The 17,499-nt window shown below is 44.0% G+C and overlaps 1 protein-coding gene across 4 annotated transcripts in view; it reads right to left on the bottom strand.

Moving 5' to 3' along the window:
- Positions 1 to 17,499, bottom strand: part of LOC118964938 (CREB-regulated transcription coactivator 3-like) — an 85,442-nt gene that overhangs the window by 34,686 nt on the left and 33,257 nt on the right. For all 4 annotated transcript variants that reach the window (XM_036981136.1, XM_036981139.1, XM_036981137.1 and 1 more), the window contains exon 4: positions 13,752 to 13,813. In XM_036981136.1, coding sequence (XP_036837031.1) covers positions 13,752 to 13,813 — 62 coding nt within the window. The remainder of the gene's footprint in view (positions 1 to 13,751; positions 13,814 to 17,499) is intronic.

Genomic DNA, 17,499 nt, shown 5'->3' with positions numbered 1-17,499 from the left:
TTAGGGACGGGCCAATCAATGACAGCTTGGACCTTAGCGGGATCCATCTTAATGCCTTCAGCGGAAATAACAAAACCGAGAAATGTGACAGAGGAGGCATGAAAAGTGCACTTCTCAGCCTTCACAAAAAGACAATTCTCTAAAAGGCGCTGGAGGACACGTCGAACGTGCTGAACATGAATCTGGAGTGACGGTGAAAAAATCAGGATATCGTCAAGGTAAACGAAAACAAAGATGTTCAGCATGTCTCTCAGGACATCATTGACTAATGCCTGAAAGACAGCTGGAGCGTTAGCGAGGCCGAAAGGAAGAACCCGGTATTCAAAGTGCCCTAACGGAGTGTTAAACGCCGTCTTCCACTCGTCACCCTCCCTGATGCGCACGAGATGGTAAGCGTTACGAAGGTCCAACTTAGTGAAAAACCTGGCTCCCTGCAGGATCTCGAAGGCTGAAGACATAAGAGGAAGCGGATAACGATTCTTCACTGTTATGTCATTCAGCCCTCGATAATCTATGCAGGGGCGCAGGGACCCGTCCTTCTTCTTAACAAAAAAAAACCCCGCTCCGGCGGGAGAGGAGGAGGGGACTATGGTACCGGCGGCAAGAGCTACAGACAAATAATCTTCGAGAGCCTTACGTTCGGGAGCCGACAGAGAGTATAGTCTACTCCCTCTCCCCGGAAGGAGATCAATACTACAATCATACGACCGGTGTGGAGGAAGAGAGGTGGCCCTGGACCGACTGAACGCCGTGCGCAGATCGTGATATTCCTCCGGCACCCCTGTCAAATCACCAGGCTCCTCCTGTGAAGAAGAGACAGAGGAAACAGGAGGGATAGCAGACATTAAACATTTCACATGACAAGAGACGTTCCAGGAGAGGATAGAATTACTAGACCAATTAATGGAAGGATTATGACAAACTAGCCAGGGATGGCCCAAAACAACAGGTGTAAAAGGTGAACGAAAAATCAAAAAAGAAATGGTTTCGCTATGATTACCAGAAACAGTGAGGGTTAAAGGTAGCGTCTCACGCTGAATCCTGGGGAGAGGACTACCATCCAGGGCGAACAAGGCCGTGGACTCCCTTAACTGTCTGAGAGGAATGTCATGTTCCCGAGCCCAGGTCTCGTCCATAAAACAGCCCTCCGCCCCAGAGTCTATTAAGGCACTGCAGGAAGCTGACGAACCGGTCCAGCGTAGATGGACCGACAAGGTAGTGCAGGATCTTGAAGGAGAGACAGGAGTAGTAGCGCTCACCAGTAGCCCTCCGCTTACTGATGAGCTCTGGCTTTTACTGGACATGAAGTGACAAAATGACCAGCAGAACCGCAATAGAGACAGAGGCGGTTGGTGATTCTCCGTTCCCTCTCCTTAGTCGAGATGCGGATACCTCCCAGCTGCATAGGCTCAGCTCCCGAGCCGGCAGAGGAAGATGGTAGTGATGCGGAGAGGGGGGCAACAGAGAACGCGAGCTCCTTTCCACGAGCTCGGTGACGAAGCTCAACCCGTCGCTCAATGCGAATAGCGAGTTCAATCAGGGAATCCACGCTGGAAGGGACCTCCCGGGAGAGAATCTCATCCTTTACCTCTGCGCGGAGACCCTCCAGAAAACGAGCGAGCAAAGCCGGCTCGTTCCAGCCACTGGAGGCAGCAAGAGTGCGAAACTCAATAGAGTAGTCTGTTATGGATCGATTACCTTGACATAGGGAAGACAGGACCCTGGAAGCCTCCTTCCCAAAAACAGATCGATCAAAAACCCGTATCATCTCCTCCTTAAAGTCCTGATACTGGTTAGTACACTCAGCCCTTGCCTCCCAGATTGCCGTGCCCCACTCACGAGCCCGTCCAATAAGGAGAGATATGACGTAGGCGACACGAGCAGTGCTCCTGGAGTAAGTGTTGGGCTGGAGAGAAAACACAATATCACACTGGGTGAGGAACGAGCGGCATTCAGTGGGCTCCCCAGAGTAACACGGCGGGTTATTGATTCTGGGCTCCGGAGATTCGAAAGCCCTGGAAGTGGCCGGTGGATCGAGGCGGAGATGGTGAACCTGTTCTGTGAGGTTGGAGACTTGGGTGGCCAGGGTCTCAACGGCATGTCGAGCAGCAGACAATTCCTGCTCGTGTCTGCCTAGCATCGCTCCCTGGATCTCGATGGCTGAGTGGAGAGGATCCGAAGTCGCTGGGTCCATTCTTGGTCGGATTCTTCTGTTACGGTGAGTGAATGAGGACCCAAAAGCGAACTAACTTAAACAGAGCTTCTTTAATAACCAAACTGTGGTAGGCTCAGATAGACCGGCAGATTCCGACAGGACAGGACAAGGTTACAGCAAACATGACGATAGTCTGGCTCAGGCATGAAACACAACAAACAAGAATCCGACAAGGACAGGAACAAAAACAGAGAGAGATATAGGGGACTAATCAGAGGGAAAAGGGGAACAGGTGGGAGAAGGGGTGACGAGGTAGTCAAGAGGAGACAAGGAACAGCTGGGGGAAAGCGGGGGAGAAAAGGTAACCTAAGACGACCAGCAGAGGGAGACAGGGTGAAAGGAAAGGACAGAAAGACACAACATGACAATACATGACACTTTCCGTCTCTATTCATCTCTCCCTTTCCGTCTCTATTCATCTCTCCCTTTCCGTCTCTATTCATCTCTCCCTTTCCGTCTCTATTCATCTCTCCCTTTCCGTCTCTATTCATCTCTCCCTTTCCGTCTCTATTCATCTCTCCCTTTCCATCTCCATTCATCTCTCCCTTTCCGTCTATATTCATCTCTCCCTTTCAGTCTCTATTCATCTCTCCCTTTCCGTCTCTATTCATCTCTCCCTTCATCTCTCCCTTTGTCTCTATTCATCTCTCCCTTTGTCTCTATTCATCTCTCCCTTTGTCTCTATTCATCTCTCCCTTTCCATCTCCATTCATCTCTCCCTTTCCGTCTATATTCATCTCTCCCTTTCAGTCTCTATTCATCTCTCCCTTTGTCTATATTCATCTCTCCCTTTCCGTCTCTATTCATCTCTCCCTTTCCGTCTCTATTCATCTCTCCCTTTCCGTCTATATTCATCTCTCCCTTTCCGTCTCTATTCATCTCTCCCTTTCCGTCTCTATTCATCTCTCCCTTTCCGTCTCTATTCATCTCTCACTTTCCGTCTCTATTCATCTCTCCCTTTGTCTCTATTCATCTCTCCCTTTCCGTCTCTATTCATCTCTCCCTTTCTGTCTATTCATCTCTCCCTTTCCGTCTCTATTCATCTCTCCCTTTCCGTCTCTATTCATCTCTCCCTTTGTCTGTATTCATCTCTCCCTTTCCGTCTCTATTCATCTCTCCCTTTCAGTCTATTCAGCTCTCCCTTCATCTCTCCCTTTCCGTCTCTATTCATCTCTCCCTTTCCGTCTATTCAGCTCTCCCTTCATCTCTCCCTTTCCGTCTCTATTCATCTCTCCCTTTCCGTCTCTATTCATCTCTCCCGTTCCGTCTCTATTCATCTCTCCCTTTCCGTCTCTATTCATCTCTCCCTTTCCGTCTATATTCATCTCTCCCTTTCCGTCTCTATTCATCTCTCCCTTTCCATCTCCCTTCATCTCTCCCTTTCCGTCTCTATTCATCTCTCCCTTTCCGTCTCTATTCATCTCTCCCTTTCCGTCTCTATTCATCTCTCCCTTCATCTCTCCCTTTCCATCTCTATTCATCTCTCCCTTTCCGTCTATATTCATCTCTCCCTTTCCGTCTCTATTCATCTCTCCCTTTGTCTATATTCATCTCTCCCTTTCCGTCTCTATTCATCTCTCCCTTTCCGTCTATATTCATCTCTCCCTTTGTCTCCATTCATCTCTCCCTTTCCGTCTCTATTCATCTCTCCCTTTCCGTCTATATTCATCTCTCCCTTTCCGTCTCTATTCATCTCTCCCTTTCCGTCTATATTCATCTCTCCCTTTGTCTCCATTCATCTCTCCCTTTCAGTCTCTATTCATCTCTCCCTTTCCGTCTATATTCATCTCTCCCTTTGTCTCCATTCATCTCTCCCTTTCCGTCTCTATTCATCTCTCCCTTTCCGTTTCTATTCATCTCTCCCTTTCCGTCTCTATTCATCTCTCCCTTCATCTCTCCCTTTCCGTCTCTATTCATCTCTCCCTTTCCGTCTCTATTCATCTCTCCCTTCATCTCTCCCTTTCCGTCTATATTCATCTCTCCCTTTCCGTCTCTATTCATCTCTCCCTTTCCGTCTATATTCATCTCTCCCTTTCCGTCTCTATTCATCTCTCCCTTTCCGTCTCTATTCATCTCTCCCTTTCCGTCTATATTCATCTCTCCCTTTCCGTCTATATTCATCTCTCCCTTTCCGTCTATATTCATCTCTCCCTTTCCGTCTCTATTCATCTCTCCCTTTCCGTCTCTATTCATCTCTCCCTTTCCGTCTATATTCATCTCTCCCTTTCCGTCTATTCATCTCTCCCTTTCCGTCTATTCATCTCTCCCTTTCCGTCTCTATTCATCTCTCCCTTTCCGTCTCTATTCATCTCTCCCTTTCCGTCTCTATTCATCTCTCCCTTTCCGTCTATTCAGCTCTCCCTTCATCTCTCCCTTTCCGTCTCTATTCATCTCTCCCTTTCCGTCTCTATTCATCTCTCCCTTTCCGTCTCTATTCATCTCTCCCTTTCCGTCTATTCAGCTCTCCCTTCATCTCTCCCTTTCTGTCTCTATTCATCGCTCCCTTTCTGTCTCTATTCATCTCTCCCCTTGTCTGTATTCATCTCTCCCTTTGTCTGTATTCATCTCTCCCTTTCTCTCGGTCCATTCCTCACCATCCCTGTCTTGTCTTTCTCTCTCCATCCATCCGTCCCAGTTAGCAGGATGGTCGACAGACTCACTGGTACTGGTTTGTCTCCAAGACCATCTCAGGGCAGCTGCCAGTATACTTAATATTCACCCTACAGAATCATGAAGATGATCATCTGAGATCACAGAAATGCATTTGATATAATATTCCCAACACAAGAACAGAGTTTGGTAGGAGGAGCTTTAGCTTTGCTGGCCCGTCATTGTGGAACATTTTACAAAATCATTTAAAAGTGGATCTTTTTTATTCTGATTGATGATTTTAAATCCCAGATTGGAGGGCTGCTGACAACATATTGCATATGTTTTGAAACCTGTTATTTTAAGCTCTCTTATGCACTTGGCACTGTTTTAACTTCCATTCATTGTGTTGTCTCATATGGAACTATATGTATGCTGCTTCTCCAGGGCTCACTTGGAAAAGAGATGTCTCAATGTGTCGTCATCTCGTTAAATAAAGGATGAATAAATAAAAACACAATATCCTTCTTTCCCCATCCCTCCAGAGGATAGAAACAAATCTGGAAATGAAGACCTGTGAAAACAATACGGCCTGCTAGACGATTAGAGGCTGTACAGAGGCCAGAGGAGAATCACAGAATCACACAGATATGAGGATTAGCTGCCACGAATCACACAACCGCACAGCCAAAGCGGTCAAATATTGCTCAGAGGATCGTGTGCATGGTGCAGGCTGCTTTGGCTGTCTGATGCCATTCGTTGTCAACAGTCTTTTTTAGCTATTCAACTGTACAGTTACAGCACGGCTGGGCTCATTGATTTATTCTGCGCCCCAAATGGCCACCTATTCCCTACATAGGGCACTACTTTTGACCAGAGCCCTAAGGACCCTGGTCAAAAGCAGTGCACCTAGGGAATAGGGTGCCATTGAGGGCACACTGAGCTGGTGTGAGAGAGAGGAAGTGATCTTAACATACGTTAACCAAAATAGAGGCTTGTTGTTAATGGGTGGGTGGTGGTAAATAATTAAACAGACCACCTAAGCAGAGGATAAAGGTTCTCTAGAATCAGAAATACATCACACAGAGAGCACAGGAATGTCTAAATCCCATCCCCAGGAGGGCCTTTTTGTTAGTCTATCCCCAGGGGAGATCAGTGTAAGATCCCATTCCCAGGAAGGCCTTTAAGTTAGTCTATCCCTGGGGGAGGTCAGTGTAAGAGCCTATCCCTGTGGAGAACAGGCCAGGCTGGGAAGAGAGCAGGGCCATGGAAAGATGGGTGGTGTGTACAGTGCCTTCAGAAAGTATTCACACCACTTAACTTTTTCCACATTTTGTTGTGTTAGAAAGTGGGATTAAAATGGATTTAATTGTTCTTTTTTGTCAACTATCTACACAGAATACTCTTAGTCAAAGTGGAAGAAAAAAATAGAACATTAGTAAAACATTTATGAAATATAAAACAGTAATATATGTTGATTAGATAAGTCTTCAACCCCCTGAGTCAATGCATGTTAGAATCGCCTCCGGCAGCAATTACAGCTGTGAGACTTTCTGGGTAAGTCTGTAAGAGCTTTGCAAATCTAGATTGTACAATATTTGCACATTATTCTTTTTAAAATGATTCAAGCTCTGTCAAGTTGATCATTGCTAGACAGACATTTTCAAGTCTTGCCATAGATTTTCACTCAAGAACATTCACTGTCTTCATGTAGAAGTATAGATTTGTGTAGATTTGACCTTATGTTTTAGGTTACTGTCCTGCTGAAAGAAGAATTTATCGGCCAGTGTTTGTTGGAAAGCAGACTGAACCAGGTTTTCCTCTAGGATTTTGCCTATGCTTAGCTCCATTTAGTTTATTTTTATCATAAAAAAAAAACTCCCTAAACTTTGCCGATGACAAGCATAACCATAACATGATGCAGCCACCACAGTGCTTGAAAATATGAAGAGCAGGACTCTGTTGGATTTGCCCCAAACATAACACTTTTTTACTTTAGTGCCTTATTGCAAACAGGATGCATGTATTGGAATAGTTTTTATTCTGTACAGGCTTCCTTTCTTCCATTCTGTCAAATTAGGTTAGTATTGTGGAGTAACTACAATGTTGATCCATCCTCAGTTTTCTCCTATCACAACCATTAAAAACTCTAACTATTAAAAAGGGCGAAATCCCTGAGTGGTTTCCTCCTTCTCCAGCAAATGTGTGTAATTAATAACTTCACCATGTTCAAAAGGGATATTCAATGTCTTCTTTTTTAAACCCATCTACCAATAAGTACCCTTCTTTGTGAAGTATTGGAAAACCTCCCTGGTCTTTATGGTTGAATCTGTTTGAAATTCACTTCTCAGCTGAGGGACCTTACAGATAATTGTGTGTGATACTGAGATGAGGGAGTCATTCAAAAATATTATTGCACACAGAGTGAGTCCATGCAACTTACGTATCTTGTTAAGCACATTTTTACCCATGAAAGTATTTAGGCTTTCCATAACAAAGTGGGTTGAATACTTACCAATTCAAGACATTTTAGATTTTAATTAATTTGTAAAAATGTTAGACATTGTTCAACCTTCAGATTATGTGGTATTGTGTGTAGGCCAGTGACACAAAATATCATTCTAATCCAATTTAAATTAGGCTGTACAAAGGGTGTGAATACTTTCTGAAGGCACTGTAGGTGGGGGTGGAGGAGGGCGTGGGACAGGGAGAGAGCCAGAGACCCCGGTGACTGACCCCGGTCCAGCTGGGCTCCATAGGGACACATCAGTGCCTCTTGCCCAGGGCCCAAGTCTCCAGACCCAGGGTGCAGGGCCCTAGCCAAGGAACGCCTCTGCCCAGACACCGGTGGGATCATGGCTCCCTCTTGGGGAGTAGTGTACTGAGAAACCAGCTCCAAATACACAACCTGACCCCTTCACTGGGGTCACACCAGACACACTGTACACCCACTATAACAGGCCATAAGAAGAGGAGGGGGAAGGGAGCGAGCGAGAGAGAGAAAGAGGGGGAGGGAGAAAGGGAGTGCGAGAGATGGAGAGACCAAAAGGAAGGAAGAGGAAAAGAGGGTATTTTGCACCAAATTGATAAATTCCTCCAGAGAGATCTAACAGGTCAGGCAGCCATATTTAGATGTGAGAGAACCACAACCTTAAAATAACAATCTGGAGTCAGAGAGAGGACAGTGCACTACATAGGGAATAGGGTGCCATTTGGGACGTAGCCAGGGACTATGTGTGTGAACGGTGCAGTTCCCCTAGCTGCATATCTGTCGTGCTTGCCTGGCCCGCGCTGCCAATCCCAAAGCATTGACCCCATTGGTCTCTAAGCCCACTGATCTGAAAGCAGGCTTTAGACAAGCCAACAGCCTGCAATGCATCTCGACGCACTGGAGTGGTTTCACAACGCTAGACAGACAAGAGCACACACACACGTGCGTGTAGTATACATACAGACCGCCATACAATACTAATGGATACAAAACCTCCAAAGAAAAACAGACATGTACACACACACACACACACACACAAACACACACTTGCTATCTACACTCTGGATCAGCACTTCATCCTCTCGTAATTGTCTGTTTGATGACAGCCGGGGACACTAAGCCTGTGTAGACAGCGGGCTCTGATCTGCTCTCTGGGGCGCGGACAGAGCTGAAAGGGTTAAGGGGATTTGTGGCCCGTCTCCAGGCAACCTGCCTAGGCGGTAATGCAGTGCAGATGTGGTCGGCGCTGTAAACACTTCCCACTCTGCTCTCTCCCCTGAGATGGACCAGCACTGGAGCATCTGTCTCCCAGACCGAATCTCAGCAACAAGACCAGAGAGTCAAGCAGAGACACATTAACAAATCAATTCAACTACAAAAACACAGTGACAGATCCAAACTGACAGCCACAAAACAGACACCACCAACACTACCAGACCCTTATTGGCACAGACCTGAAATACTACCAGATCGATATACTCCCAAGAACTACACACTCACAGACCGAATGCTGCCTTCTCATCAGTGTTGATATGTGTAAGAGCATCTGCTTAATGACCAAAATGCCAAATGTATTTTCCATTATCTAGGAAGAACAGACCAGCCCACAATCCACATCTGCTGTCGCCCACTGAAACACATTCTGACGCTAGTTGGTTTCAATACAAAATGTCCCTGTTTATAGCCTGTAGATGAGAACTTCTTAGGTCAAGGAAAACATCTAAAGAGGAAACTACTTCCCATTGGCCTTTGAAGAATGTAACATGGTATGGGCACTACTACCACCACAACACATGTAAGCACACAACCTCAGGGTCAAAAATAGAACAAGGCCTATATCAACAAACACCAAGGATCCGGTGGGCTTGAAACTCAGCCATCCAACAGACAGTCAGCAGACGCAAAGCTAACTGCTAAGTAGCTAGTTCTACTTTGTTGGGGTAAGGTGAAGTTGCCTCTAGGAGCTGGTCTTGGGTCAGTTTTGTATTTCCCTCATTAATGGTTAAGGTTAAGATTCGGGAAGATGATCCTAGATCTGTACTTACAGCACTAATGTGGAGGGCATAGGTCTGCTGGGAACCTGCTTCTCAACTGGTGGATCAGAAGCCACTTGTGGCCAATTGCTTCTGGGTCACAGCAGGTTGTTGCTCACAATACCAGTATCTACCATAGTGCATAACATGAATCAGACTAAACTATATGGTCCTTTAAACCCTGGTTCAAATCCAGGCTGCATCAAATCCGGCAGCAATTGGGAGTCCCATAGGGCGGTGCACAATTGGCCAAGCGTCGTCCGGGCTAGGCTGTCATTGTAAATAAGACTTTGTTCTTAACGGACTTGCCTAGTTAAATAAATAAAAATCCAAGTACAGTCAACATTCTGTATTTCCTGTGTTTTGTATCATCTTGTACAACAGCTGATGAAAGTAACACTGTTAAAGTTTGTGATCAGTGTTATTTCCTGATACAGTATAGTTGCTCATTGAAAACACAATCTACACAGACCTTCACAGAGAGCGGATTCATAGCCAACCTTGGCCTTTCTCCATTTCCCTACACCCACATTAACATCTACTAAAATATGTGTATGCAACCAATAACATTTGACTTGATGGCAGGGGCTACCACTGAAAAGCACTTCAAATACAAGACAGACCCAAATTACTCCCAGATCTTCTCACCAATCTAGCTTGAGCTTCAGTGACTTTGAGGGGAAATAAATATACTGAACAAAAATATCAAATGCAACAATTAAAGATTTTACTGTGTGATCAGTCAGATTTAAAAAAATGAATTAGGCCCTAATCTATGGTTGTCACATGACTCGGCAGAGGTGCAGCCATGGGGAGCCAGGCCCAGCCAATCAGAATGAGTTTCTCCCCAGAAAAAGGCTTTATTACAGACAGAAATACCCCCCCCCCCTCCTCCTCAGACGATCCCGCAGGTGAGGAAGCCGGATGTGGAGGTTCACCTGTGTAATGGCCTTTGGCAAAGGAAAAAGGCTCACTAATAGGGATGTAAACCAATTTGTGCATATGGAACATTTCTGGGATCTTTTATTTCAGCTCATGAAACATGGAACCAACACTTTACATGTTGCGTTTATATTTTTCTTCAGTGTACAAACTTATGTTATGTTTTCCTTCATCAGTTAACATTAAGTGGTGTCGTGAGAATCAAGACACAGAAAGGATAAAAAAAAAACACAACCCAGACTTCACACCAAGTTCAGCAGACAGTCAATGTGGTGTAAAACTCCAACAACAGCTGAAAAGATTAATTATAAAACAGTGGAGTCACAGATGAACTGGAACAGATCGCAGAGCTCGCTTCATTCACCCTTTGACCCTACCGAGAGCACCAAAAAACAGAGAGGGACGGATGTGACCTTAACACACGCGGTGCACACAGTGGTCAGAGCCAACAGAGGGGAGCATATCCCTGTAACACTGGAGTGGAGCGGGAGGCTAGGATTGGCCAGCAGGGCCATGGAGGGGTTAGTGCCAATAATGCTGAGTGAGAAAGGAAGATGGAAAGAGAGGAGGGAGAGAGAGACTGAAATAAAATGTTAAATTATGCCATTTATATTTCATGGGGCAAGATACCTTAAAGAGAGAGAGAGCGAGCAAAGGATAGAGATATGGAGAGATATCTAAAAGAAATACCTAAAAGAGGAGAGAGAAAGCAATATAGAGAGAGACCGGTAAGCTGGCCACACAACTCTGTCCTTGAGGGGTGGAAGTGTGTTAGTCAGAGAAGAATGCATGTGGTGAGTAGTTGGGTGGACACCAGGGCCTCTGGTACAGTAGAGAGAAGAATTAAGACAGGTCATAGACATCAATAAAACACAGACATTTAACACTGTGCATCAATACAAGGCATTAACAACATGTATTTTAGCAACCCCAAAAACAAGAGTCATTCAATCAATCCCTAGAATATGGTGAAACCGAGCCTTAACGTGAGGACCTCAAAGACATTCATCATTAGCCAAGTCACTTCTGCTCATATGATTTATTCTATTCTGTGTAGCTAGCATGTCACATAATGCCTAGGATCGCTTGGTTTGCTGAAAATCCATTGGGTGGCCTCTGGAAGCACTTGATTACCGGCCATCAGAATGAGGGATGTACACATAAAACACTGGTTACCAAGTCAACACGTTTAACCAGTTCAGGGCAGTAACTGAAGAGAGGGAGTGGGAAGAGTTGTGTTTGTCTGCCAAGGCTGAATGCTCTAAAACAAACACATCACTGTTCACCGTCTAAGGGTTAAATATGGTCCTATTTAATCTAATAAATTATCCCCAAGGGAGATTCTTGAAGGAAAACACTGAAGTATAACTACACTGAAATCCTGATTTAATGTCCTAACGCAGTCGGAGTCATAATCATAACCTGATTTTTTAACTAAAACATAGGCCCACCTTCTCTGGTTTTATTGTTTATGTGCGTAATTAGCGAAGCTTCAGAAATGTCTTTACATAAACAATTTGGTTAAACAGTAATAGAGGCGCTGTCAAAAAGTTTACAACTTCAACAACACTTAATCTTGTTCAACCAAACCCAATCAGATTTGATCTAGGCTATCCCTATCCCACATCGGGTCATTTGTGATGGAGCCAAGAGGCAGTGTGAATCAATCCCAACCCAGAGTAAATCTGTGTGTGTCCGTATGTTTGTGTAGCACATGCCTGTGTGTATGATGCACATGGCACTCCCTCCCTGCTCTTTCTGGGAACACAAGGTCACGGCAACATCTGTTTGCTCGGTCAGGAGGTTTGTCATCACAGGCCAACATGTTTTTGTCTGTCAACAACAACATGAGGGTGTGGACCTGCCGACCTACACACCGATCTTGGGACAGATTTGGATTTCCCCCACTATTGGTTAAGGTTAGGATTGGGGAGGGGAAACCAGGTTTTATGACACTGTCCTCCAGTACAGTACAGTAAGAACAAAGATGGAGGCCATGTGTGTCCATGCTGGGCTTCAGAGGCTGCAGTTCTACGGGGGTGAGAGGAGAAGGCAGGGTGACTGGCAGCCGGCCAAGCCAACATTCAAAACACACAACTGTATAGAGCGAGAGAGAGAGGAAGAGTGCGGGAGAGGGAGGGGCTCGGCTAAGCTCTTTATTGCAGGGCTGCAATTCACTGCCTTGTAAACACTGGAGGGAGAGAAAACTGTCCAGTAATTACACTGCTGCCTTCTCTAGGTAGGTAAAACCAGGCAGGCAGTTTAACTGAAAAAACACACACGCACAAACACGCATGCACACACATGGCAGTGGTACCTAACGAGCATTAATAAGCCATGACATTATCAAATTTTGTAAACGGTGTTGATTTCCCCTTTAAGCTGGAGATACTTAAGCAAAGCACAGGAGGACCGCAAAGACTTGTGGGCCGGATTCACCCTATGACAGCAATGAGTCACAACAGCGGCAGGTAGAGCATTAGAATGACGGCATCTGACCTTTAAACCAAAAGGCTATCTGTCAGAAGCACCTCTGTAGACGCGTGGCCCACCTGGGTGCCTCACATGGCAATCTGATCCCTTCACTGAGCATCTCTGAGTAGATACAATGGCTGCATCTCAGATGGCATCCTATCCCCTATATAGTCACGAGTCCTGGACCCTGGTCAAAAGTAGTGCCATATATAGTCACGAGTCCTGGACCCTGGTCAAAAGTAGTGCCATATATAGTCACGAGTCCTGGACCCTGGTCAAAAGTAGTGCCCTATATAGGTCACGAGCCCTGGTCAAAAGTGGTGCACTATATACAGTAGTCACAAGCCCTGGTCAAAAGTAGTGCCCTATATACAGTAGTCACAAGCCCTGGTCAAAAGTAGTGCATTATGTAGTCACGAGCCCTGGTCAAAAGTAGTGCCCTATATACAGTAGTCACAAGCCCTGGTCAAAAGTAGTGCCCTATATACAGTAGTCACAAGCCCTGGTTAAAAGTAGTGCACTATAGCCACAAGCCCTGGTCAAAAGTAGTGCCCTATATACAGTAGTCACAAGCCCTGGTCAAAAGTAGTGCACTATAGCCACAAGCTCTGGTCAAAAGTAGTGCCCTATATACAGTAGTCACAAGCCCTGGTCAAAAGTAGTGCACTATATAGCCACAAGCCCTGGTCAAAAGCAGTGCACTATATAGTCACGAGCCCTTGGCCCTGGTCAAAAGTAGTGCACTATATAGTCACGGGCCCTTGGCCCTGGTCAAAAGTAATGCCCTATATAAGGGATAGGGTGCCATTTGGGATCCAACAATGCTTAATGCAAATCTGCCTACTGCACAAGGGTATTACTGGGCCATAATCTTGATTCAGAGTAAGTTAAAGTAGCTGTCCAGTGTTCCATGTCGATCAAAAATTACAATTATGTTAAAAACAGCTTGTTTTGTTAGTTATTTTTACACAGCATTACAAATACTAGTATCTGTAAAGCCACTCACCTTCTCCAGTTGTTGTCTGGCGGAGGGGACAGGTACACTGTTCCGTACGGGGAGCTCTCCATGTGGGGCTCAGTCAAGGAAATTACAATAATGGAACACAACTCTGCCATAACAAAACATTGCATTTCTAAATAACAGTGGACTACATTTCCTAACAGTAAAACTACTTAACTATTATATTACTACATTCTAGTCTAATTCCTCATTTGATTCAAATGGAGTATGAGATTGCATATTCTACCTAGATTAAAGAGTTCTCTATACGTGCACACGTGATATGGGACTGAATAAACGCATGCAGGAAATAGTGGGCGGCTGGTGTGAGGTTCTGTGAACAATATGGCTGCCTGGACTAGGCCCAACCCCCGGAGCGGAGTTCCTGACATTGTCTAGAGAGCAGCAGGGAGTGAAGTGCAATGTAGAGTCAGACTATAGACGGCTTTAGACCTTCAGTTAGACTCATCTCACTCTCATGAAAGTAAGGTAAGAGGGTCTCTGCGCTTTTCATTGAGAAAGGACAGGTGGAACTCACTCAAAAGCAAAATAGTACTTGATTCTATCAAGTTCTAGCTAGTTTAAAAAACACGTATCAGGCCAAAAAGCTATCATTAGATGGTTCAAGTGCGGAGACGACGATACCAGACAAATTAGTGCATATACAAATATGTTCCTCTAGCAGCCAAACTCTCTGGGCTTTTCAAAAAGAAAGACTATCATTAAAAAGCCTACCAGTAAGCAGAAATGATGCACCATTAGCACACACACTGATTTTCTATATGTATTTTGAAAATCAAACAGAAACTTAGCTAAATAAATATGTTGAGGCGCCTCCCATCTCTAATAGGGACTAAGACTACTCTCATTACCAGCCATCATTTGTAAAGGGTCTGGTTATATGAAGTCATTTCTACAGAGTGACTGGCTGGCTGGGGCAGATGGAGCCTGGTGCCCTCCTGGCAACCCCTAGCACAGATCTCCTTCAGTGACTCTGGCTCGCTGCAATCAAAACACCACACACACACACACTAAGGGCTAGGCAATATATCACATTCATTTGAATGTAATGTTTCCGTGCGATATTCCAAATGCCTGGACAAATTGAGCATTAGTTTTCATGCGCGGTACTGCTAGCAGCATTTTAGCCAGACTGTCATACTAGCTGTCTAGTCAGTGTTTCATAAATCAATTATATAAATTGGCAACTCATTTTGAGAAATAAGTTAGGTCACTTGATTTCAACATCTGAATTAAGTAGACAGGCTAGCATGCTGTTCAAACAGTTGGAGACGGACAGAAGGGTGTGTTCATAACAATTCAACTGTTCTACCTTGTTAGACAGCAAATAGACCCAAGTAGGCTAAATTTAAAATATAAAGATTAGTGGTCTACTCACTAGCACATGGGCTTGTGCTTGAGTGTGTTTATGAGACCGGTGTTAATTATCTAGAATGCCTGCTACAACAAGTTAGTCATTATTAGTGAATGTGCATTATGCATGGTTGTGGTTATATTTGTAACAAAAAAGTTATTTTTCATAGACAGATTGAAAGACAGATCAGTGATTATTACCAAAAAAAAAGCAGGTTCAACTATTTTGATAAAATTGTCGTCTTATGGATGTGCAAGGCTTATATTTAGGATTAGTATAATTTCACAAGTCCTGAATTCATTTGTTTATTGCTGACTGTTTGAAATGCAGTGTATTTGAACTTTAAATTGTACAACAAAACTTATTTAGAGATATACTGTATATTGTGAATTGCCCATAAATCCATAAAAAAAATGTTTATGATTTTTTGGCCATAATCTCAGACCAGTGTATGAGAGGACATAATGGAAGGAGATCCCATCCCAACAGGTTATTTCAGTCCAGTCTGCATTAAGGCAATCAGAATTGTACTCTAGATCAGGGGTACTCAAACTTTTTAGGGCCAAGGACCATATTTGTGATAGCAAATTCATCAGGGACCCGATCAAAAATCAGAAAACAACTAGAGTGAGATTGATAAATAAATAAATAAATAAAAAGCATACAAGTACTTTTACTTCGGCAGTGCATGGCTGGATGAACCAAGTCTCGGGCCCTGGGAAAGAACATTTAAAAGCCTGCCTCTTGGGATCAGAGAACATTTAGCAGTTTTCAAGTTAATTTACATCAATTATACACATTTTTGTCATGGGGCAGAGAGATTGTGTTGTTGCAGCTTGAAAAGCTAATATCCTGCAAGTCTACACATTGTGACATTTATGTAAGAAAATAATTAGGGAACAGAATCAGTATAGAGTTGAACACTGTATAAATTGGTAGAGTGTATTTATTTGACCCTTTATCTAACTAGGCAAGTCAGTTAAGAACAAATTCTAATTTACAATGGTGGCCTAGGAACAGTGGGTTAACTGCCTTGTAGAATGACAGATTTGTACCTTGACAGCTCAGGGATTCGTTCTAGCAACCTTTCGGTTACTGACCCAACGCTCAAACCACTAGGCTACCTTCCGCCTCAATATACTGCAGTGGATACCAATATCCCTGTGAGCCTCCCAGGCCCATGTTGCCAAGGGTTATGAATATACATTGTATTACATTACACGCTCTAAACCTATTCCATATCAATATATTTTTTTTATTAGTATTATTCATATTAAAAAGTATGTTTTATTATTTGTTTTTAAATATTTTGAGATCTGGCCTCTGCAGGGGGTCCTCACAATCTCACAATTCTGCAGCAATACGCCATCCCATCTGGTTTGCACTTACTGGGACTATCATCTGTTATTCAACAGGCCAATGACCCAAAACACACCTCCAGGGCTATTTGACTAAGGAAGAGAGTGATTCAGTGCTGTAATCTGATGATCTGGCCACCACAATCACCCGACCTCAACCCAATTGAGATGGTTAGGGATGAGTTCGACAGCAGAGTGAAGGAAAAGCAGCTAACAAGTGCATATGTAGGAACTGCTTCAAGACTATTGGAAAAGCATTCCAGGTGACTACCTCAAAGCTGGTTGAGAGAATGCCAAGAAAGTGCAAAGCTGTCATCAAAGCAAAGGGTGGCTATTTTGATTTGTTTAACACTTTTTTGGTTACTACATGATTCCATATGTGTTTCATTATTTTGATGTCTTCACTATTATTCTACAAAGTAGAAAACAGTAAAAATAAAAAGCCTAGAATATGTATGTATGTATGTATGTATGTATGTATGTACAGTGGGGCAAAAAAGTATTTAGTCAGCCACCAATTGTGCAAGTTCTCCCACTTAAAAAGACGAGGCCTGTAATTTTCATCAAAGGTACTATGACAGACAAAATGAGAAAACAAAAATCCAGAAAATCACATTGTAGGATTTTTAATGAACTTATTTGCAAATTATGGTGGAAAATAAGTATTTGGTCACCTACAAACAAGCAAGATTTCTGGCTCTCACAGACCTGTAACTTCTTCTTTAAGAGGCTCCTCTGTCCTCCACTCGTTACCTGTATTAATGGCACCTGTTTGAACTTGTTATCAGTATAAAAGACACCTGTCCACAACCTTAAAACAGTCACACTCCAAACTCCACTATGGCCAAGACCAAATAGCTGTCAAAGGACACCAGAAACAAAATTGTAGACCTGCACCAGGCGGGGAAGACTGAATCTGCAATAGGTAAGCAGCTTGGTTTGAAGAAATCAACTGTGGGAGCAATTATTAGGAAATGGAAGACATACAAGACTACTGATAATCTCCCTCGATCTGGGGCTC

Source organism: Oncorhynchus mykiss, chromosome 6, assembly GCF_013265735.2.
Source record: "Oncorhynchus mykiss isolate Arlee chromosome 6, USDA_OmykA_1.1, whole genome shotgun sequence".
In the NCBI taxonomy this organism is placed as follows: domain Eukaryota; kingdom Metazoa; phylum Chordata; class Actinopteri; order Salmoniformes; family Salmonidae; genus Oncorhynchus; species Oncorhynchus mykiss.
Note: the sequence above shows the minus strand (reverse complement) of the source record. Positions and strands in the feature narration are given on the sequence as shown.